At 43.9% G+C, this 24,966-nt stretch overlaps 1 protein-coding gene across 4 annotated transcripts in view; it reads left to right on the top strand.

The window, feature by feature from the left end:
- Nucleotides 1-24,966, top strand: part of LOC132887240 (katanin-interacting protein) — a 45,505-nt gene that overhangs the window by 15,669 nt on the left and 4,870 nt on the right. For 2 of the 4 annotated variants that reach the window (XM_060922756.1, XM_060922754.1), the window contains exons 9-27: nucleotides 223-348; nucleotides 505-722; nucleotides 821-918; nucleotides 11,187-11,277; nucleotides 13,435-13,635; nucleotides 13,723-13,857; nucleotides 14,412-15,111; nucleotides 15,286-15,933; nucleotides 16,628-16,836; nucleotides 19,087-19,159; nucleotides 19,307-19,484; nucleotides 22,788-22,953; nucleotides 23,048-23,220; nucleotides 23,415-23,467; nucleotides 23,644-23,754; nucleotides 23,861-24,000; nucleotides 24,362-24,463; nucleotides 24,597-24,757; nucleotides 24,850-24,938. In XM_060922756.1, coding sequence (XP_060778739.1) covers nucleotides 223-348; nucleotides 505-722; nucleotides 821-918; nucleotides 11,187-11,277; nucleotides 13,435-13,635; nucleotides 13,723-13,857; nucleotides 14,412-15,111; nucleotides 15,286-15,933; nucleotides 16,628-16,836; nucleotides 19,087-19,159; nucleotides 19,307-19,484; nucleotides 22,788-22,953; nucleotides 23,048-23,220; nucleotides 23,415-23,467; nucleotides 23,644-23,754; nucleotides 23,861-24,000; nucleotides 24,362-24,463; nucleotides 24,597-24,757; nucleotides 24,850-24,938 — 3,672 coding nt within the window. Of the gene's footprint in view, nucleotides 1-222; nucleotides 349-504; nucleotides 723-820; nucleotides 919-11,186; nucleotides 11,278-13,434; nucleotides 13,636-13,722; nucleotides 13,858-14,411; nucleotides 15,112-15,285; nucleotides 15,934-16,627; nucleotides 16,837-19,086; nucleotides 19,160-19,306; nucleotides 19,485-22,787; nucleotides 22,954-23,047; nucleotides 23,221-23,414; nucleotides 23,468-23,643; nucleotides 24,001-24,361; nucleotides 24,464-24,596; nucleotides 24,758-24,849; nucleotides 24,939-24,966 lie in introns of those variants that run through there. The other 2 variants (XM_060922757.1, XM_060922758.1) reach the window with 2 other exon arrangements.

Genomic DNA, 24,966 nt, shown 5'->3' with positions numbered 1-24,966 from the left:
GGAGGCTCGGGAGGTTTAAAAGCAGTTAGTATGAAATTCTGTTTGTTCATAGTTTTTCTAATAAAGATCTCACATTTCAGTTTGTTTTCTGATGCACTCATTCAGCACGTGTGTAAAAGCAGGTGAATGGAAATACGCACGTGTAACAGGTACTGGATATCAACTATCTCTAATATGGACAGTGAAATAAGTGTGGTGTGTGTGTGTTTGTGTGTGTGTTAGGCTGTAAAACGGAGCACTGTCACACAGCCAAGCAGAAAGAGAGCGTGGAAGCCTGTATCCCCACTAAACCGGTTCTGGTGAAGAAAGGAAGTGAGAAGTCGACCAGAACCCGACTGAACACACCATGTAAGTGCGCGCACACACACACATTATAAACACAATTTGTGTGAAACGTCCTGTTTCTCTGGAAACTTTGTGTATTGCAGTTATCTTTTACTACATCCACTATTATTACTGAAGTGACTTAATTAATCTCTCTCTTTCTTTCTCTCTCAATGTCAGCTCCTGGTAGTCGTGTAAAGCGCCCCCTGTCTGCAGTGTATAAAATGCAGGAGGAGCATGACTCCAGGGAGACGGTGCTCAGTGTATTCCACGCACAACAGAAAGAGACGTCCCCCTTACACACACTCGCATCAGACAAGCAGCATCACACGCTCTCACCTGAGCTCCAAACTGCCCGAGATCCCGTTCCACAGAGGAGTGAGCTCAGTTTCAGTCCGGTACACGCGCACGCATGTTGTTCTTCTGCTTCACTGTAATCCCACATTTTTCTCCAGTAGTGATGCAGATTAGGATGTCACTGGTCTGTGTCTCTCAGCAGGTGACCTGTTCCAACAGCCGTCAGTCCGGCAGCGTTCAGGAGGAGGAGAGTCAGTTAATGAGAGCCATACAGAGGATCACACTAATGGGGCCCAGGTGACTGACACTCACACACTCACTCACCTCCCCCACCCTTTATATATATATACATACACACGAGGGTAAGTCAAAAAGTTCGAAGACAAATTGAAAAAAAATCTTTATGAAAATAACAAAGCTATTTCTTTACATATCCTCCATTTAAGTCTAAACACTTCTGCAAGCGGTGTTTCCATCGGAGGCTTCCTTCTGTGTAGAATTCCGCGGGACGTCTTTCACACCTTTTGCAGTTATAACATCTGTCTTAGAACTTTCTGACGTACCCTCGTATATATTATTATGCTGGACACATTCTGTTAATGATTCTCCAGGTAAGTGTGATTTCTCTCTCTGTCTGTCTCTCTCTCTCCCTATACACACACACATATATGCATACATACACACTATATATATATATATATATATATATATATATATATATATATATATATATATACACACACTACTGTTCAAAAGTTTGGGGTCACCCAGACAATTTTGTGTTTTCCATGAAAAGTCACACTTTTATTTCCCACCATAAGTTGTAAAATGAATCGAAAATATAGTCGAGACATTTTTCTGGCCATTTTGAGCATTTAATCGACCCCACAAATGTGATGCTCCAGAAACTCAATCTGCTCAAAGGAAGGTCAGTTTTATAGCTTCTCTAAAGAGCTCAACTGTTTTCAGCTGTGCTAACATGATTGTACAAGGGTTTTCTAATCATCCATTAGCCTTCTGAGGCAATGAGCAAACACATTGTACCATTAGAACACTGGAGTGAGAGTTGCTGGAAATGGGCCTCTATACACCTATGGAGATATTGCACCAAAAACCACACATTTGCAGCTAGAATAGTCATTTACCACATTAGCAATGTATAGAGTGGATTTCTGATTAGTTTAAAGTGATCTTCATTGAAAAGAACAGTGCTTTTCTTTCAAAAATAAGCACATTTCAAAGTGACCCCAAACTTTTGAACGGTATATACACACAGTGGCATGCAAAAGTTTGGGCATCCTTGCTGAAAATGTCTGTTACTGAGAATAGTTAAGTGAGCGGAAGATGGAGTCACGTGGGATGGACGAGAAAGATGGCTGCGTAGTTTGAGTTGTCCTAAACCCCATCGAAATTAATCCAAAATTATCCGTCATTTCTCCGCGATTTTTGAAGCATTTTGATTATTCAGTATTAACCCTTCAGTCTGTACGGCGCCTTACATGTGAAAGAATATGTCCTCAACGTCGAAATATTTTAAGCCCACACGAGGGAAGGGGGCAGCTGCTACAGAAACTGATGGAGCTAGCCCGACGCGGGATTCCACACAGAAAGCTAACTTGGAAAGCATCCTTGCCGAAGTGAGTAAAGTGAGCTCAACGCTCCAAAAAGTGGCGACTGATGTATCAACGATTAAAGGGACTATTGAGGAATTGAAAAATGCAGTGAAAGCCACAGAGGAACAACTAACTGAGGCGGAAGGGCGAATCTCCGACGTAGAGGACTCTACACAGCAATTGCTGCATAGCCGCGAACAGCAGGGCAAGCGCATAGAGGACCTGTGGAGTCAGGTGGAGGATTTGGAAAATAGAAGCCGCCGCAATAACGTTAGACTCCTGGGTTTAAAAGAGGGCATTGAAGGCGACAACTTGATCGAATGCGTTGGAAAAATACTGTCAGAGGGCCTGGGCATAAACATTGATGACAAGGAATTCGAAATTGAAAGGGCACACCGCTCTCCTGGTTCTCCTCCCAATGAAGATCAGCCTCCGAGACTGGTGATGGTGAGATTTTTACATTCTACCGGGAGAGATAAAGTCTTAAAAGCTGCGAGAGAGAGCGGAGGTGCGGGATGGAGTGGATGCAGTATCTCACTGTTTCCAGACATGACGAAAGCGCTGGCCGAGAGGAGGAAAACTTTCGCGACGGCAAAGCAGTTACTGCGTGACAAGAATGTGAAGTTTCGTCTGGCATTTCCTGCAACGCTCAAGTTTACGTGGAAGGGGAAGAACAGAAAGTTTGACATGGCAACTGAAGCGGTGAAATTCATCGAGCAGCAAATCACTTCACTACCATAAACTGTGACACATCCACCAAGCTAGGAGACTGAGAGGTATGATGGGGCTGGATGGCTTATACAGATAGCTGTCTGTGAAGCCGAGTAGGCATCTTGGACATTCCACGACCTAAGTAAGGTTTTGTTTATGTTATGGACAATGTTTTACTGAGAGGAGATTTTTCTGTTTTGTTTTTTCTTCCCTTTGGTGTGAAGGGAAGTTTTTGGTTGACCAGTTTGGTCTTGTTGTTTAGGGTTAAAAAGGAAAATGCAGATTTTCTATTAATGCTCAGTGGTACAAAAGACATAACTTACTGTATGTTTTTCAATTAGGATGGTCAGATAACAAGGGACAATATGTATATCAATATTTTCTTTTAATTCTGTTTTGCAATATGAATGGCTAATAGCGCTTATGTCAAGGTAGTTTCCTGGAATATTAATGGTTGTGGGAACCCAGTGAAGAGGAAAAAGGTACTTCTATATCTTAAACACAAACAAGCCGATATAGCATTCATTCAAGAAACCCATCTATTGGATGAGGAAGCTAAAAAATTTAAGAGAGATTGGGCTGGTCATGTTTACTACAGTTCTGTGAAGATACACAGGTACATAGTAATCTGTGGTTGGTAGAAGAGAGCAACTGGACTTGACTTTCAAGCAAGTCCAGTTGCTCTCTTCTACCAACCACAGTTTACTACAGTTATTTTTCCAGCAAACGTAATGGAGTTCTTATTTTGGTCCATAAGAGATTGAACTTTTCTATGTTGAAGGAGTACAAGGATGATAGTGGTAGAATTATATGTATAGAAGCCAACATAAATGGGGGGGAAATAACACTGTGTAATATTTATGCGCCTAACAAGGAGGATCCATCTTTCTTTCATGGACTGAATAGTATATTAGGAAATGCCCAGGGACAAATCATTTTGGCCGGAGATTTTAATCAGGTTTTAGATGGGATATTGGATAAGAGTAGATATTCAGGCATCTCAACACCGAAGGATAGAGCGGCTATTCACATGCTGATGGAAGACATTGGTCTGGTAGATGTCTGGCGTTTGGTCAATCCTAGAAATCAGGAATATACATTTTTTTCCAACTGCCACAAATCATATTCAAGAATTGATTATTTTTTGATCTCCCAGAGTTTAGTTAATGATATCGTTGATAGCTCTATTAATGCTATATCCTTATCAGACCACGCGCCTGTTGAGTTGTGTGTAAATATACATTCGGACAGGCTTCGGCGAGGCAGGTGGAGAATGAACACATCTCTATTACAGGATAAGGTGTTTTCTGCAGAACTAGCAGCGGATTTATCCTCATTTTTTGAAATTAATATGGGCAGTACAGAGAGCGTGGCTATGGTTTGGGAGGCATCCAAAGCGTACGTTGATTGCTAAATCATCAAAAAGGAAAAAAGAGCAAAACGATAGTATTAAAAAGTTAGAAGCTGAACTAAATTCTATGGAAAAAGATTTGGCCAGACATTATTCTGAAAGTTTATTTAAAAACATTTGCAAATGTAAGTTTCAAATTCGTGACATTTTCAATAAAAAAGCAGAATATGCTATGTTCAGACTTAAAACAAGATTTTATGAATCAGGGGAAAAGACTGGCAGACTTTTGGCTAGGCAACTAAAGGAACAGAACTCTGCCTATATAATTCCAGCAATAAGAGCAGGAGGGGCTCTTATAACATCTTCTAAAGGTATTAATGATGTCTTTAGAGACTTCTATGGAAATCTTTATAGATCAGCTGGTGCTATAAATGAGTTATCAGCCAGAGATTTTTTCTCAAACATAAATCTTCCAACCCTGTCTACTGATCAGGTGACTCTTCTGGATGCGTCAATAACCCAAGAAGAGGTTAAAACTGCCATTTTGCCCATGAATACAGGGAAATCACCAGGCCCTGATGGCTTTCCTGTGGAGTATTATAAGGAATATATTAATATAACTACTCCAATATTGACAATTGTGTTTGAGGAAGCATTTCGAAGTGGCTCACTTCCACCGTCTTTTAATGAAGGTCTGATATCTCTGATACCTAAAAAGGGGAAGGATCATACAGATCCTACGAATTTTAGACCAATCAGCCTCATCAATGTGGATAGAAAAATATTGGCTAAGGTGCTGGCCCTAAGACTTGAAACCATTTTACCACATATTATACATGTTGATCAAGTAGGCTTTATAAAAGGAAGGTCTTCTACTGATAATTTGAGAAGGCTTATACATTTAATATGGTTGAATGCTTCTAGCACAATGCCGGTGGCAGCAGTCTCACTAGATGCAAGGGCGGCCTTCGACAGGGTCGAGTGGGAGTTCCTGCACTCTGCCCTGCTAAGGTTTGGCTTTGGCTCTGGTTTTGCAAAATGGGTCAAAATAATATACAATCAACCCAAAGCTTCAGTTTTGACAAATGGTCTTATTTCATCTCCTTTTGATCTTTCTAGAGGAACGCGACAGGGATGCCCCTTGTCGCCTCTCTTGTTCACAATTGCACTGGAACCCCTAGCAGTGACTATAAGAATGAATCCTGCCATTAAGGGAGTAGAGGGTGGTGGAACCGAGCACAAGCTAATGCTTTACGCTGATGATATTCTTTTCCTTACTAGTGATCCTCATAACTCTTTGCCTGCATTAATGAACACCATTGATATATACTCTACATTGTCTGGTTACCAAATTAATTGGACCAAATCAGAGGGGATGCCCATATCTAAGCATTGTCACCCACACATGCTAACACAGTATAATTTCAGATGGATTCCTAAAGGCATGATTTATCTGGGTATAAAATTAACATCTGAGATAGGTGAGATGGCGACACTGAATTTTGAGCCTCTTCTTCAAAACATTAAAACAAGCCTGGGAAAATGGGGAAAGTTAAATTTGAGTCTTTGGGGGAAGATAAATGTCATTAAAATGGTAATAGCGCCACAATTTAACTCTATATCTATGATGTTACCCCTGTGTAAGCCTGATCACATTTTTAAACAATACGAAACCATAATCAGAGACTTTCTATGGGCGGGAAGGAAACCCAGATTTAAATGGAGTAAAATGTGTGCACCCAAGGAGAAGGGGGGACTTGGTCTTCCTGATGTTAGGCTGTATAGTTTGGCATTTGAAATGGCTAAGATAACCTATCACTGGAGGGGAAATGGGTCTGAATTAGTGTGGGCTAATATAGAGACAAACTTGGCGGCACCATTTCATCCAATGCATGCCCTATCCCAATGTTTAAAAGATAAAGATATAAATCCAGTTATTAAGCATTCTCAAGAGGTTTGGGCAAAGGTTCACAAATTGCACAAGATCTCCCACTACAAACAACTGTATGCTTCACTTTGGCTCAACCCAGAAGTGAAGATTGGGAAGCAGAAGGTTTTTTGGAAAAGATGGCTGGAGAAGGGTATATGCACTGTAAAAGATCTTTACAAAGAAAGGACATTTATGTCATTCAACGACCTTGTTCAACAGTACCAGTTGTTGGAAAATGGTGATTTCTGGAAATATTTACAAATTAGACACTGTAATTAAAAGGTTTGAGTCACAGAATCTAACCAACCCGATTGTTGACTATCTAGAAAACCCTCTAAATCGCAAGGCATCAACATTTTATCAAAACTCAGTGTCTTTAACTAGTGGCATATGTGACCATTTGAGAATAATTTGGCAGAGAGACCTTAACTGTGAAATTAGTGAGGATACATGGAGTCAAATCATAGCACAAAATGGCAGATATGTCAAAGATGCCAGAGGGAAGTTTATCCAATATAAAGTTCTACACCGCTATTATTGGACTCCCTGTAGGCTTTTTAAGGTAGGGCTCACAAACAATAATTTATGTTGGAAGTGTACAAAAGAGGTGGGAACTTTTTTGCATGTCATATGGGAATGCCCCATGGTTAAGCCATTTTGGCACAGTGTGCTGAAATATCTGGAGGCATGGGCAGGAGTGACCCTGCCAGTATCCCCGCGTTTATGTCTTTTGGGAGATAAAACAGAAACCCAAACATTAAACAGAAAGGCATACTCGGTTTTGATGGTGGGAATAACCTCATGCCTTAGAATCATATTAAGGTATTGGAAATCAACCACATGTCCTAAACTCCAAGACTGGAAAATCTTAAAGGGCTGATGACACGAACATGACTCTATGCAATTTCTTAAATAAACTATACAACATGGCAAACGTTAGATTTCTGTTATAATTACGTGAAAAGAAGCTGTTGTTACGCAAATATCCAACTTTTAATTGCACAGCGCAAGAAAACTGGGTCCGTGGCTCGCGGCCATGTTGTGACGTCAGCGGGAGAACACGCTGCGGTTCACTGGCTGTTCTACTCTGGTTCTACTCAATGGAAATGGTGCATGAAAATGCCGGTGAACTCTCTAGTGCTAGCTCTTCCTCTTCTGGGAGTCTAGAATTGTGTTGATCTCTTCCGAATAGAATCTATGATAGCCTACCCTCTTTACCCTTTGCCTCTCGTTGCTAGGCGGCAGTTACATGAAAGCCGCAAGCTTTCACAAGCAAATACATGACTGATATCACGCCGACTTTATGATTACATTTATGATTATCATGTAGAATCTATAGCTCTACGTACCTTTATCTTATGTCGTTTCACAACACATGTTCTGACAGGAGGACTGTCTTTGGATCCGGCATAGCTACTAGTAGACCCCCTCCGGAATACTGGCAGTGTTGCCAGATTGGGAGGAATCCCGCCCAGTTGGGTGGTTTCAAGTGCATTTTGGTGGGTTTTGAACATATTTTGGGCTGGAAAACTTCAGCAGTATCTGGCAACACTGTGTAGGCACTGCTGATGGTAGTAACACACGTTTGTGCTGAACTGAACACCCAAGAGATTCTTTTAAGCTGGGAAGGGTGTCAAAACAATCCAAATCGAAGTGTTCAGAGCACAGGACGGATGTTGGTGAGGGCTCCCACTTGTCACGAGTGCGCCTGACTTGCTTCACCCACTTCGCATGCAGCTCGGGATCTCTGGGAAACTTGAATAAACTTACCCCATCCTTGTAGGTTTTGGAGCAAAAGCCGGCAACACAACGCGAAGGCATTATATATATATATATATATATATATATATATATATATATATATATATATATATATATAATACTAATAATGACAAACTGAACACCTGTCGCATCAACAACAAACTGGTAAGTGAGGAGGAAGATTCTTTCGCTGACGTCATATAGCTCCTCCTCCTCTTTCGTCTCCTGGGTGCTGCAGCCCCGTCAAATTTGCCCAAATAGCCACGTTTTTTATCATAACTTGTAAAATAGGCGCCTTCGTGAATTAATATATGGATCATCGGGAATTACTTTTTATGTTATAAAACATCACCAAAGATGTCAAAAACGTGTCATCAGCACTTTAATGAGTGAGACCACCTCCTATGAGGTTATGTTAGCAAGGATAAGGAGTAAAGGTCCTGTGGAACTGGGGCTTTGGGATTTTTTCATGGAACATCTTACTTCTAACTAGTGCCATGACTGTGAAGCCTGATTTAAGAAATATTATTTTATTTTATTTATTTTACTGTATTATTGGTACTTGAACAATGTTGTGGATATTCCCTTTTTATTTTATGTATTTATTTATTATATTTTATTTTTGGACAGGGGCTACCTAAGCCTTAGAAAATGTGTCCTTGTAATGCTGGCCTTTCTCTCTTTGTTTTCTATATGATGTACCACTGAAAGCTGTTATTGAGTGTGTTTAAATAAAAATTTGAATTACAAAAAAAAAAGTGAGCGGAAGATGAACTGATCACCAAAAGGCATAAAGGTAAAGACGATACATTTCTTAAATATTTTCCGCAGGATTACATTTTTATTTCCATCATTTACAGGCGTAAAATACCAAAAAATGAAGAGGACCTGAAGCAAAAGTTTGGGTACCCTGCATGGTTAGTACCTAGTAACGCCCCCTTTGGCAAGTATCACAGCTTGTAAACACTTTTTGTAGCCAGCTAATAATCTTTCAGTTCTTACCTGGGGGATTTTCACACATTCATCCTTGCAAAAGGCTTCCAGTTCTACAAGTTTCTTGGGCTGTCTTGCATGCGCTGCTCTTTTGAGATCTATCCACAGATTTTCAATGATGTTTAGGTCAGGGGACTGTGAGGGCCCGGGCAAAACCTTCAGCTTGGGCCTCTTGAGGTATTCCATTGTAGATTTTGAGGTGTGTTTTGGATCATCGTCTTATTGTAGGACCTGTCCTCTTTTTAACTTCAACTTTTTTACAGATGGTGTGATGTTTGCTTCCAGAGTTTGCTGGTATTTATTTGAATCCATGCTTCCCTCGACCAGTGAAATGCGCCCTGTGCCACTGGCTGCAACACAACCCCAAAGCATGATGGATCCACACCCATGCTTCAGAGTTGGAGAGGTGTTCTTTTCCTGGAATTTGGCCCCCTTTTTTCTCCAAACGTACCTTTGCACATTGTGGCCAAAAAGTTCTATTTTGATTTCATCAGTCCACAGGACTTGTTTCCAAAATGCATCAGGCTTATTTAGATGTTCATTTGCAAACTTCAGACGCTGAATTTTGTGGCTCGGACGCATGAACAGTTTTCTTCTGATGACTCTCCCATGAAGGTCATATTTGTTCAGGTGTCACTGCATAGTAGAACAGTGCACCACCACTCCAGGGTCTGCTAAATCTTTCTGAAGGTCTTTTGCAGTCAAACAGGGGTTTTTATTTGCCTTTCTAGCAATCCAACGAGCAGTTCTTTCAGAAAGTTTTCTTCATCTTCCAGACCTCACCTTGATCTCCGCTGTTTCTGTTAACTGCCATTTCTTAATAACATTACGATCTGAGGAAACAGCGACCTGAAAACACTTTGCTATGTTCTTGTAGCCTTCTCCTGCTTTGTGAGCATCAATTATTTTATTATTCAGAATGTGAGGGAGTTGCTTAGAGGAGCCCATGGCTGTTGATTTTAGGGACAAGTTTGAGGAGTCAGAGAATTTATACAGCTTTGAAATCTGCATCATCTGACCTTTCCTAACGAAGAATTTGAACAAGCTACAGCTCAATAAGCTAATTAAGGTCTGGAACCTTGGTAAAAGTTACCTGAGCACTCAAATGTATTGGGGTGCCCAAACTTTTGCATGGTGTTCCTTTACTTTTTTCACTCTCCAATTGTACAAAAAAATAATACACAAATCCTGCAGAAAATGCTGAAAAGAAATGTCTCGTCTTTACCTTTATGCCTTTTGGTGATCAGTTCATCTTCTGCTCACTTAACTATTCACAGTAACAGACATTTGCAGTAAGGGTGCCCAAACTTTTGCATGCCGCTGTGTGTGTGTATATATACACACAGTGGTATGCAAAAGTTTGGGCACCCTTGCTGAAAATGTGTGTGTGTGTATATATATATATATATAAATAAAACAGTTATTCCATGAAATGGAGTCGTACATGAGCTGATAGTCGACGAGGAGCATAGCACTGAGTTGTCTATAATCCATGTATGACTAGATTGAGTGGAATAACCGTTTTATTCTGTCCACATTGACTGGATTTTGAGAAACGGAGCATTTTTATTTTTTGCAAATCTGATAAATAAAAACTTTATACAAAATGTCTGACAAAATCATTTCCGCTTAGAATGTAAACAAACCGGTGAAATGACCGGAGCAATTTGTGAAAAATGTGATGATAATAAAAATTCTTGAAAAATAAAGATATGTTCTTACCATCAAATACTTTTATTCCATATTTTGTCACTTTCTTTGTTTCTTTTTTAATTCTTTATTTTGGGGGGATTTTTTGCTTCTTCTTCTTTAGGGTTTTTTGGCAGTTGGTAAACCAAGTTAAAGGTGCATTACTGCCACCAGCTGGGCTGGAGTGTGGAACAGGAGATACTGAGGGGGAAGGACTATATTCTTTTAGCTATTTCTGTTTCTTTTAAATACTTGATAACAGTTTTTGGGGTTTTGTTTTCGAGGAGAATTTTTATTTCGTCCTCGGTTGGTTCAGCAACACGCTCTGCCATTCTGTTTTTCTCTACTCACGGTATATGAGCTGATATCCTAGTAGTAGAGTAGCCAATCAGAGCACACGATTGCTCATATCCAGTGAATGTGGATAGAGTGTGTGTGTATGCTGGACATAGTCTTTGAATGATTCTCCAGGTAAATGTGATCTCTCTCTCTCTCTCTCTCTCTCTCTCTCTGTCAGTCAGCGGAAGAGTTTGTTGAAGGCTCTGGAGAATATTGAGACTGATGCAGTTTCTCTCACACACAGCAACAGCAGCAGTTCCCCACCAAATGTAAGTGTGTGTGTGTGTGTGTGTGTGTTCATGTGCCTGCATTGTTTACAACCCCGATTCCAAAAAAGTTGGGACAAAGTACAAATTGTAAATAAAAACGGAATGCAATGATGTGGAAGTTTCAAAATTTCATATTTTATTCAGAATAGAACATAGATGACATATCAAATGTTTAAACTGAGAAAATGTATCATTTAAAGAGAAAAATTAGGTGATTTTAAATTTCATGACAACAACACATCTCAAAAAAGTTGGGACAAGGCCATGTTTCCCACTGTGAGACATCCCCTTTTCTCTTTACAACAGTCTGTAAACGTCTGGGGACTGAGGAGACAAGTTGCTCAAGTTTAGGGATAGGAATGTTAACCCATTCTTGTCTAATGTAGGATTCTAGTTGCTCAACTGTCTTAGGTCTTTTTTGTCGTATCTTCCGTTTTATGATGCGCCAAATGTTTTCTATGGGTGAAAGATCTGGACTGCAGGCTGGCCAGTTCAGTACCCGGACCCTTCTTCTACGCAGCCATGATGCTGTAATTGATGCAGTATGTGGTTTGGCATCGTCATGTTGGAAAATGCAAGGTCTTCCCTGAAAGAGACGTCGTCTGGATGGGAGCATACAGTATGTTGCTCTAGAACCTGGATATACCTTTCAGCATTGATGGTGTCTTTCCAGATGTGTAAGCTGCCCATGCCACACGCACTAATGCAACCCCATACCATCAGAGATGCAGGCTTCTGAACTGAGCGCTGATAACAACTCGGGTCGTCCTTCTCCTCTTTAGTGCGAATGACACGGCGTCCCTGATTTCCATAAAGAACTTCAAATTTTGATTCGTCTGACCACAGAACAGTTTTCCACTTTGCCACAGTCCATTTTAAATGAGCCTTGGCCCAGAGAAGACGTCTGCGCTTCTGGATCGTGTTTAGATACGGCTTCTTCTTTGAACTATAGAGTTTTAGCTGGCAACGGCGGATGGCACGGTGAATTGTGTTCACAGATAATGTTCTCTGGAAATATTCCTGAGCCCATTTTGTGATTTCCAATACAGAAGCATGCCTGTATGTGATGCAGTGCCGTCTAAGGGCCCGAAGATCACGGGCACCCAGTATGGTTTTCCGGCCTTGACCCTTACGCACAGAGATTCTTCCAGATTCTCTGAATCTTTTGATGATATTATGCACTGTAGATGATGATATGTTCAAACTCTTTGCAATTTTACACTGTCGAACTCCTTTCTGATATTGCTCCACTATTTGTCGGCGCAGAATTAGGGGGATTGGTGATCCTCTTCCCATCTTTACTTCTGAGAGCCGCTGCCACTCCAAGATGCTCTTTTTATACCCAGTCATGTTAATGACCTATTGCCAATTGACCTAATGAGTTGCAATCTGGTCCTCCAGCTGTTCCTTTTTTGTACCTTTAACTTTTCCAGCCTCTTATTGCCCCTGTCCCAACTTTTTTGAGATGTGTTGCTGTCATGAAATTTCAAATGAGCCAATATTTGGCATGAAATTTCAAAATGTCTCACTTTCGACATTTGATATGTTGTCTATGTTCTATTGTGAATACAATATCAGTTTTTGAGATTTGTAAATTATTGCATTCCGTTTTTATTTACAATTTGTACTTTGTCCCAACTTTTTTGGAATCGGGGTTGTACTTGTTTATTTACGGGTTGTTTTGTGTCTTTCCCAGTTTTATATGACAGGAAGTGCATCTGCCAGTCCCCATCAGTGGGTGGTGTCACTGTATTCTGATGTTCACACACTTTACCTCCTAATGGTTCCTAAATTGTTGTAATATTATAATTATTAATTAAAATAACTAAGTATATGTCTGTATTTCCTTATATGACTACAAATTGAAATAACATTGCATAAATTACTGAATGTTGATGAATTAAACTAGAGGCAGTGAATATAAATACCGGATTGAGGATTATTAATCGATATGACCAGTTCACCTCTCAGCATTTTAACATTCCATACTATATCACCAAGTCTTTCGGTCACAGTGCTAATGAAATAAATATTTGCTAATAGGAGGCATTTACTATTTGGCTTATTTGTTAATTATATTATAACAAACGGTGAATTAGTGCATACATTATATACGCGGTTTACATCACTGATGGAAGTTTACATTTACAATGACAGAGGAGGCGGGGCTCAGCAGAGGCTCTTTATGTTACCATGGAGATTTTGTCGAACTGGGGTGGCGGGGGACGAGTGGGGCTGACGGAGGTCCAGTTCTTCTGCAGGAAGAATCGCAAACTTTACATCTCTCCCCACGACCTGGACATCCGGAACGTCGATCAGCCAGGGAACCTCGCCGCGCTCGTCAACGGCAAGACCAAAGTGAGACGCCAAGCCGTAAAATCACTGTGATCATCATCCTGTATATCACATGTTCATATCACAGGTTTATATTAACGTGCTTTACAGACCACTAAAGAGCGGGACATGTGGGCGTGTCAGTTCCACGCACCGGTGCAGTTATACTTTGTGGTGAGAAACACCAGGTGCTCTCTGGACTTCAGCATCGCGCGCATTAAAATCTGGAATTATAATTGCCTGAATGTAAGCGCACACACACACACACACACACACACCTGTGAACATTTTCAAACTCTTACAGCATCCTGAAGGAGTCATTTAAAATAATAACCATCATAATGTGTGATGAGCAATAAATAATTCATGTTAATGTTGATGGTCTGTTTAATAATTAAAGAAATGATTAAATTTGACCTGCGAACATCTTTACATTCTCAGCTTTAACCCCATGCGGTTCTGCCACCACGACAGTGGGACATTCAGCCAAAATGAAAGTCTCTCTGATGAATTCATAACCGTCTCACACTTTAAAATAAAAAAAATTGCATTCTTATTCAACTCATAACACATATTTATGTAATTTGTGCGTGTGCGTGATGAGAGAGAGAGAGAGAGAGAGAGAGAGAGTGTTTGTGTGTGAGAAAGTGGAGCAGTTGGAGATTAGCTGTACAGGATTATCTGAGACAAGCTGCAGTTTGTATTCGTCAGGAGACATGAAGCTCCATCTATACACGCCTTACAGAGCATCCACGCAAGACTCACACTCGGGCTCTGTATGTGTGTGTGTGTCCCATTAGGAACTGGGTGTAGGAGTGCGTGATGTGCGTGTGTATGTGAACAGCACACTGGTGTTTGATGGTCAGTTACAAAAAGGCAGCGGTCACCAGGTGTTGGATTACAGCACAACCATTGACCTGGAAGAACTCCACGACTGCAGCTCTCCCAGCCCCGCCTGCCTCAGCCCACATCATGATGATGACCTGCCTCAGGATTCCAGCCCCGACCTATTCGAGCCCAGCTCGTTTATCATAAAGGAAGTGAGCGAGCAATCGCAGGAAGACGGCGGCTGCAGCCGTGTGAGTAGTGCCAGTAGCGACAGTATGCACACGGACTCCTTAGAGCTCGCAGAGCTGCCCCTGGTAAAGGAGAACAGGGAGGCAGTTACCACAGTGACCACCCAGCCAGCTTCATGTGGGACTCGAGAGCGCCCCTCGTGGCTGGAGCCTCAGAACAGAACCGATATCAAAGACCAACACACAGCAAAGCACAAACTCTCAGTCCTGGATGGCGCCTCCTGCAGTCCGGCGAGCGTCTGTGGCCATCAAGTGGCGCCACTCACAAACATGGCGGAGAGAAGCTGTGAGACTGAACCCGAGCGTGAATTGGATCTGTTAGATACTCTGTGCAAGGAGCAGCCACACATGCAGGCCGTCAGCGGCCGCAGAGGGTCTGCACGCTCGCAAACCAAACCACCGATTCACAAGGCGGAGAGATCAGGTAAACTTGTGCACAAACTCTGCATAATGAAAAAAAAATGAATCTAAAGCTAACATGGCCTTGAAAGTAAAGAAAAACACAATGTTTGAAAGATATTAAACATTTTTGTTGCATTTATAAATTTGCTACAAAGCATTCTCATGTCCATGTTTCTCACCTCTCAACTCGTCGTAGAGGAGCTTGGCCCAGTTGCCGACGGTAACCATCGTCTGCAGTCCCGATGGCTGAGCGAGGCAGATGACAGCAAACCCGTAATGACGATGAGATCACCGGACTCACAGACCAAGTTTGATCAGCCCAAGGATGACGTTTTTGATGAGTTTCTCCAGCGCTGGTCCCGCCCCTCTGCCATGTCACCAGACCCTGTGACCTCTGACCCTGAGGAGGAGTTTGAGATCCCAGTTCTTCCGCAAGGACGGCACCTAGTGATGCGTATCCTGTCCACATGGGGAGACCGTCACTACGTGGGCCTGAATGGTGTGGAAATATTTAGTGCCAGCGGAGAGCCAGTCACACCGCGACGCATCACTGCTGTTGTGAACGGACTACCTGAAGCTAATGGCAGCGTTTCCAAGGTGACAGATGGCGTCCACTGCACGCAGGACGACTCGCACATGTGGCTGGCCCCATTTGTGGTGGGGAAGCGGTGCGAGATCACGTTGGACCTGGGAGAAATGCAGCACCTTGCCATGATCCGTGTATGGAATTACAACAAATCCCGCATTCACTCATTCAGAGGGGTGAGAGACGTGGACATGCTGCTGGATGGACAGAGGATCTTCAGAGGAGAGATCGCTAAAGCATCTGGCACGTTGATAGGAGGTGCGTTACCATCCAGTCACACATGGTCATGGGCGGCATGCCACATTGCCTAACGTCTGTAATTGTAGCGTGTCAAAATGGTACCAAAATCAAGTTTACAGTCCTTAAATGGGGGACACTTAAAACAATACAGATAGAGAACAAGCAAACTAAGGGAACCAGGTTAAAAAAAAAAAAAAAGGAAGGGGACACTTGAAACCAGGGAACAAGGAAACTAGGAGACAGTGAGGATTAGGGGACTGTGGAAATGCGGAGGGGCTAAGGCAAAGGCTTCAAGGTAACAAATAGTGTCTCGCACAAACAGGATGACTCACACATGTGTCTGGCCCCAGATTAGAGAACAGTGGGTACTAGGGGACGCTGGGAATTAGAGGACAGTAAGAATGAGATACTATTGGGAATGTTTTGCACAACAGAGCCTATGGCACAGAGGGGATCAAGCAACAGTATGGACTGGAGGACAGTGGGGGTGAAGGGACAGTGTGGACTAGAGAACAGTGTGGGTTTGGGACAGTGAGGACTACTGAACAGTGAGGACTAGGGGACACTGTAAACTGGAGTATGGTGAGGACTAGGGGACAGCATGGATTGGGGACTAAGAGACAATGCAGTTTGGGAACTGTGGGGACTAGGGGACAGTGTGGATTGCGGACAGTGGGGATGGATGTCTTTAACAGTTCTCGCTGTCTCTTAGGTCTGGATCAGTTTGGTGATACGATCCTCTTCACCATGGATGATGAGATCCTGGAAGCCATGTCGCATTTTGATGACACATTTGTGTCTGTTAATGAAGGGGTGGGGTCTGGAGTAGAGAAGGAGGGGCTTCATCGTCCTCAGACTGCAGATGAAGAGGAAGAGGGGACACCAACCACACAGGCCAGTTTCAGGGAGGACAGCACAGCTGTAAGTGTGTGTGTAATAGAAATACAGTGAACCCTCGTTTATCGCGGGGGTTACGTTCCAAAAAGGACCCGCGATAGGCGAAATCCGTGAAATAGTCAACTTAATTTTTTTACAACTATTATACAATACAAATGTAAAGCATTTGTTTAAGAAATAAAAAAAACGTTCTTGCAAATAACTATGACAGTTTTAAATACTTTTAAAATAATAATACTGTAATAATACTGTAAAATAATATTTTTAATAATGAATACGAGGTTAGACACATTGCGACTCGCGTATTTCACAGTCCCTCTGACTGTGCCTCTTTGTCCTGACTCCGCTCCGCTGTAGCGTCATTTTCTGCTGAAGGCTGTGGTGCAGGTGTCTTTTTCCGAGAGAAGAACATAGTTATGGGTAGTTGTTGGCACTCTTTTTTCTTCTGGGCAAGAAGATTCTTGTAAACAGACATGCCACCTTCGATTATATTTGAAAACTGTAACGAGCAACACATCAACGGGTCCCATTCTTGTGCCACTCGCTGAAGTTCAGTGTTCTGAACACAATGCACTGTAAAAAAAAAAAAAATCCGCGAAACAGCGAAGCCGCGAAAGATGAACCGCGTTATAGCGAGGGTTCACTGTACTGTCTATATTTTACAAACCCCATTTCCAGAAAAGTTGGGATATTTTCCAAAATGCAATAAAAACAAAAATGTGTGATTTTGTTAATTCACGTGAACTTTTATTTAACTGACAAAAGTACAAAGAAAAGATTTTCAATAGTTTTACTGACCAACTAAATTGTATTTTGTAAATATAAAGTTAGAATTTGATGTCTGTAACACACTCAAAAAAAAGTTGGGACAGAGACGTTATTACCGTTGTGTTCCATCCCTTTTCCTTTAATAACACTTTTTAATCCTGTGGGATCTGAGGATAATAATGTTGCAGTTTTGAAATTGGAATTTTTCTCCATTTTTACTTGATACAAGACTTCAGCTGCTCACCAGTCCGTGGTCTCCGTTGTCTGATTCTCCTCTTCGTGATGCTCCATACGTTCTCAATAGGAGACAGATCTGGACTGGCAGCAGGCCAGTCAAGCACACGCACTCTGTGTCTACGAAGCCACGCTGTTGTAGGCTGTGCAGAATGAGGCGTGGCATTGTTCTGCTCAAATAGTTATGGACTTCCCGGAAGAGACGTTGCCTTGATGAATACGTCTCTCTAAAATCCCAATATGTTGATGGTACCTTTACAGACATGTAACTCCCCCATGCCGTGGGCACTGACACCCCTCCCCCACACACACACCATCACAGATGCTGCTTTTAAACCTCTCTCTGATAACAAACTGGATGGTCGTGTTCACCTTTGGCACTGAGAACTCGACGTCTGGTTTTCCCAAAAACGAGCTGAGATGTGGCTCATCTGACCACAGCGCACGTTTCCGTGGTCTTTAAGTCCATCTGAGATGAGTTCCAGCCCAGAGAAATCAGTGGTGTTTCTGTATAGAACTGATGAACGACTTCCTCCTTGTGTAGTACAGTTTCAGGTTGCGTTTCTGGATGCAGCGGTGGACTGTGTTCAGTGATGATGGTTTTCTGAAGTCCTCCTGAGCCCATGTGGCTATATTTGTCACATTAGCATGACGGTTTCTCAGGCAGTGCCACGTGAGGGCTCGAAGGTCACGCCCATTCAACACTGTTTCTGACCTCACGCTTTACACACTGAGATGTCTCCGAACTCCCTGAATCTTTTCACAATGTCATGGACTGTAGATTCTGAAAGACCGAAAATCATGTATTTATGAATGTTCTTTCTGAATTGACGAACAATTCTCTCACAAATTTTGGCACAAAGCAGTGAGCCACGCCCATCCTTACTTGCAAAGAGTGAGTATTTGGTGCTGCTACTTTTAAACCCAATCATGTGACCAGTTAACCTGCTGATTGTGGAATCTTCAAGAATGGCATTGGTTGAATATCCTGGAAACTTTTCACTCTTATTTTGTCTCTGTCCCAACTGTTTTTTGAGTGTGTTACAGACATCAAATTCTAACTTCATTTATATTTAAGAAATACAATTTAGTTGGTCAGTAAAACTATTGAAAATCTTTTTTTTGTACTTTTGTCAGTTAAATAAAAGTTCACGTGAATTAACAAATCACAGATTTTTGTTTTTATTGCATTTTGGAAAATATCCCAACTTTTCTGGAAATGGGGTTAATATATCTCTGTGTGTGTGTGTGTGTGTGTGTGCGCACGTGCAGGAGAAGCAGGACACTGCAGAAGAGCCACATGCTGAACCAGAGAACCCGAGTTCTGGTCTCTACACAGGAAAGAGTAAGATTCTTCTCTAACATCAGTCCAACACTGTGTGTGTGTGTGTGTGTGTGTGTTGCCCTGCAGCAGATAAAGCATAATTTACAGAGAAGTGTGTGTGTGTGTGTGTGTGTGTGTGTGTGTGTGTGTGTGTGTGTGTGTGTGTAGGTGTGTGTCTGTCTCTGATTTCGACGTGGGGGGACTGTCATTATCTCGGACTCACCGGGTTGGAGATTGTTGGTAAGCAGGGTGAGCTCATCCCTGTTGATGTTTCCATGGTAACGGCAACACCACGTGATCTCAACGACCTCCCAGAGTATAACGACGACCTTCGTACTCTGGACAAGTAAATTACCCACCTTCACACTCCTGCATGTGCACACTCACTCACTCACTCACTCACTCACTCACTCACTCACACTCTCTCTCACACTCTCACTCACTCACTCACTCACTCACTCACTCACACTCTCTCTCACTCACTCACTCACTCACTCACACTCTCTCTCACTCACTCACGCTCTCACTCACTCACTCACACTCTCTCTCACTCACTCACGCTCTCACTCACTCACTCACACTCTCTCTCACTCACTCACGCTCTCCCTCACTCACTCACACTCTCTCTTTCTCACTCACTCACTTACGCTCTCCCTCACTCACTCACTCACTCACTCACTCACACTCTCACTCACTCACTCACTCACTCACTCACTCACTCACTCACTCACTCACGCTCTCCCTCACTCACTCACTCACTCACTCACTCACTCACTCACACTCTCTCTCACTCACTCACTCACTCACTCACACTCTTTCTCACTCACTCACTCATGCTCTCCCTCACTCACTCACTCACTCACTCACACTCTCTCTCACTCACTCACTCACTCACTCACTCACGCTCTCACTCACTCACACTCTCCCTCACTCACTCACACTCTCTCTCACTCACTCACTCACGCTCTCCCTCACTCACTCACACACTCTCACTCACTCACACACTCACGCTCTCCCTCACTCACTCACACACTCTCACTCACTCACGCTCTCCCTCACTCACTCACACTCTCTCTCACTCACTCACTCACTCACGCTCTCCCTCTCTCTCTCACTCACTCACTCACTCACTCAGGCTCTCCCTCACTCACTCACACTCTCTCACTCACTCACTCACTCACTCACTCACTCACTCACTCAGGCTCTCCCTCACTCACTCACACTCTCTCACTCACTCACTCACGCTCTCCCTCTCTCACTCAGTCACTCACTCACTCACGCTCTCACTCACTCACTCACTCACTCACTCACACTCTCTCTCACTCACTCACTCACACTCACTCACTCACGCTCTCACTCACTCACGCTCTCCCTCACTCACTCACACTCTCTCTCACTCACTCACTCACGCTCTCCCTCTCTCACTCACTCACTCACTCACGCTCTCACGCTCTCACTCACACTCTCTCTCACTCACTCACTCATGCTCTCCCTCTCTCACTCACTCACTCACTCACTCACACTCTCACTCACTCACTCACACTCTCACTCACTCACTCACGCTCTCACTCACTCACTCACGCTCTCTCTCACTCACTCACTCACTCACACTCTCACTCACTCACTCACGCTCACTCACTCACTCACTCACTCACACTCTCACTCACTCACTCACGCTCACTCACTCACTCACTCACACTCACTCACTCACTCACACTCTCACTCACTCACTCACACTCACTCACTCACTCACTCACTCACTCACTCACGCTCTCACGCTCTCACTCACTCACACTCACTCACTCACTCACACTCTCACTCACTCACTCACGCTCTCACTCACTCACTCACTCACTCACTCACTCACTCACTCACTCACGCTCTCACTCACTCACGCTCTCCCTCACTCACTCACACTCTCTCACTCACTCACGCTCTCCCTCACTCACTCACTCACACTCTCACTCACGCTCTCACTCACACTCTCACTCACACTCTCACTCACACTCTCTCTCACTCACTCACTCATGCTCTCCCTCTCTCCCTCTCTCACTCACTCACTCACTCATGCTCTCCCTCACTCACTCACACTCTCACGCTCTCCCTCACTCACTCACACTCTCACTCACTCACTCACTCACGCTCTCCCTCACTCACTCACACTCTCTCACTCACTCACTCACTCACTCACTCACACTCTCTCTCTCACTCACTCACACTCACTCACTCACTCACTCACTCACTCACGCTCTCCCTCACTCACTCACTCACACTCTCTCACTCACTCACTCACTCACTCACTCACTCACGCTCTCACTCACTCACGCTCTCCCTCTCTCCCTCTCTCACTCACTCACTCACGCTCTCCCTCACTCACTCACACTCACTCACTCACTCACTCTCTCCCTCACACTCTCCCTCACTCACTCACTCACTCACTCACTCACTCACTCACGCTCTCACTCACTCACTCACTCACTCACTCACTCACGCTCTCCCTCACTCACTCACTCACTCACTCACACTCTCACTCACTCACTCCCTCACACTCTCACTCTCTCCCTCACACTCTCACTCTCCCTCACTCACACACTCTCTCACTCTCTCTCACACTCACACACTCTCTCCCTCACACTCTCACTCTCCCTCACTCACACACTCTCTCCCTCACACTCTCACTCTCTCTCACACTCTCTCTCCCTCACTCACTCTCACTCTCCCTCACTCACACACTCTCTCCCTCACACTCTCACTCTCCCTCACTCACTCTCACTCTCCTTCACTCACACACTCCCTCACTCACACTCTCTCTCCCTCACTCACACTCTCCCTCCCTCACTCACACTCTCCCTCACTCACTCACTCACTCACTCACTCACTCACTCACTCACTCACTCACTCACTCTCATTCTCCCTCTCACTCTCCCTCACTCTCTCCCTCACACTCTCCCTCACTCACTCACTCTCTCCCTCACACTCTCACTCTCTCTCACACTCTCTCTCCCTCACTCACCCTCACACACTCACTCTCCCTCACTCACACTCACTCTCCCTCACTCACACTCTCTCTCACTCTCCCTCACTCTCTCACTCTCCCTCCCTCACTCTCTCACTCTCCCTCCCTCACACACTCTCACTCACACACTCTCACTCTCCCTCACTCACACTCTCTCTCACTCTCCCTCCCTCACTCACACTCTCACTCTCCCTCCCTCACTCACACACTCTCTCACTCTCCCTCCCTCACTCACACACTCTCTCACTCTCCCTCACACTCTCCCTCTCCCTCACTCACACTCTCTCTCCCTCCCTCCCTCCCTCCCTCACACACTCTCTCACTCTCCCTCTCACTCTCCCACACTCTCCCTCCCTCACTCACACACTCTCTCACTCTCCCTCACTCACACTCTCTCTCACTCTCCCTCCCTCACTCACACACTCACTCTCCCTCACTCACTCACACACTCTCCCTCACTCACACACACTCTGTCTCTCACTCTCCCTCCCTCCCTCACACACACACACACACACACACACACACACACACACACACACACAGTCTCACTCCCCCTCACTCACACGCTCTGTCTCTCACTCTCCCTCTCTCACACACACCCTCTCTGTCTCTCGCTCTAACACACTCTCTCAGGCTGTTCGATGGACAGAACATCACCACTGACGATGAGCACATGTGGCTGATCCCCTTCACCCCGGGCTCTGACCACACCCTCTCCATCCAGTTTAGCCAATCACAGACCATCGCTGGCCTCAGAGTCTGGAACTACAACAAATCACCTGAGGACTCTTACAGAGGGGTGAGAGGGGGAGGTGGGGCTTGGGAATTACTGGAAATCAAAACTGTGTGTGTCTTAGATGTGTTAACAGGTCACGCCTGTGTGTGTGTATCAGGTGCAGGCACTGTGTGTGTACGTGGACGAAGTGTGCGTTTCCCCACCAGATGGTTTCCTGATCAGGAAAGGACCGGGGAACTGCCACTTCGACTTCACTCAGGAGATTCTCTTCATTGATTATGTCCAGTCCTCCAGTGTGTGTAAAAACACAGCCACAACACACACACACAGGTGAGATATACATCTCTCTCTCACACACACACAGGTGAGATATACATCTCTCTCACACACACACACACACACACACACACACAGGTGAGATCTGAGAAGAAGAGCAGGTACAGCATTACTGTATACACTGCTGTGTAAATGTTCTCATATTCTAAAGTAAGCGTGTGTGTGTGTGTGTGTGTGTGTGTGTGTAGGTGTGAAGAGAAGGCCAGTATGGAGTACGAGGCGCCCCTCATGCCGTGTGGATGTATGCTTCTTCCTACTCATCATCTCCTCCACATTTATACTCGTTAATATTCATACTTTATTTAATACCACAAATATCATTCATATTCATATTATTGTTTAATATACAGCACGTATTTGTTCTCTGTCACTTTTCCCTGATTCTGTGTGTGTGTGTGTGTGTGTGTGTGTGTGTAGTTATTTTTCAGTTGCAGCTCTTGACTACGTGGGGTGACCCGTACTACATCGGCCTCAATGGTCTGGAGCTTTATGACCACAACGACCAGAAGATCCCTCTCAGTGACAACAGTACACACACACATACACACACACACACACACACAGTTTTGCAGTAGAGTAAAATATAAATATGACCGAGTGTGTGTGTGTGTGTTTTCTTTACCTCCTCCGTCAGACATTGCTGCGTTCCCAGACAGTGTGAACGTTCTGGATGGTGTGTGTGGAGATGTGCGAACACCAGACAAGCTGATTGATGGCATCAATAACACACAAGATGGACGTCACATGTGGCTTGCTCCAGTGCTGCCTGGCCTGGTGAGGAGTGTGTGTGTGTGTGTGTAGAGCATATTTAAGCTTCATATTCCCAGAGACGTGTGTGTTTGTTATGTTGAGCTGCAGCCCATCACCTGTGTTTGAAACTTGATTGATTTTCACATGAGGCCTAAACTACCGACTGCTTCTCATTGGTTAAACTTCATGATTGCTTCTTATTATGCAGACTCCACCTCCTAAAATAAGAGTTTTACTCAGACAAAAGTCAAGGAAATAATCAGAAATCAACCTGCCTGTCTGTTTTAAACGAACTAAAGAACTTGGGCTACTAGTTATTTTCTTTTGCAGTGTGAAAGTGGGTGAGGCTAATCCTGTGTGTGTGTGTGTGTGTGTGTGTGTGTAGGTGAATCGTGTGTATGTGATCTTCGACCAGCCTGTGACCATCTCGATGATCAAATTGTGGAATTATTCCAAAACACCACAGAGGGGCGTTAAAGAGTTTGGGGTAACACACACACACACACACACACACACATATATATACAGTATATATATCCATAGAGCAGATGCTCTCTCACCCTCTCTCACATACACATCATATGCAAGCGTTTTACTCATGCGCGTGTGTGTGTGTGTAGCTCCTCGTGGATGATCTCCTGGTGTATAATGGGATCCTGCAGTGTGTGTCACACTTATCCCACGGAATTTTGCCGACCCTTGACCCCATCATCCCATACCACACGATACTGTTCACAGACAACTCACACATCGCACACCGTGAGAGGAAAACCATCATCAGGTACACACAAACACCAACTAATAATAATAATAATGATGATGACCTCGAGTCTCAACCAGTTGCCGTGTGTGTGTGTGTGTGCGCATCCACAGCAACCATGTGGAGGACCAGGATGTGAAGATGACCAATGATAACCAGATTGTCCATCAGCACACCAAGAAAAAAACAACAGCAGACCCAGGTACACACACACACACACACTTACATTT

The sequence above is a fragment of the Neoarius graeffei genome, chromosome 5, assembly GCF_027579695.1.
Source record: "Neoarius graeffei isolate fNeoGra1 chromosome 5, fNeoGra1.pri, whole genome shotgun sequence".
NCBI lineage: Eukaryota > Metazoa > Chordata > Actinopteri > Siluriformes > Ariidae > Neoarius > Neoarius graeffei.
The sequence above is the reverse complement of the archived record's forward strand: the minus strand, read 5'-3'. Positions and strand labels throughout refer to the sequence as shown.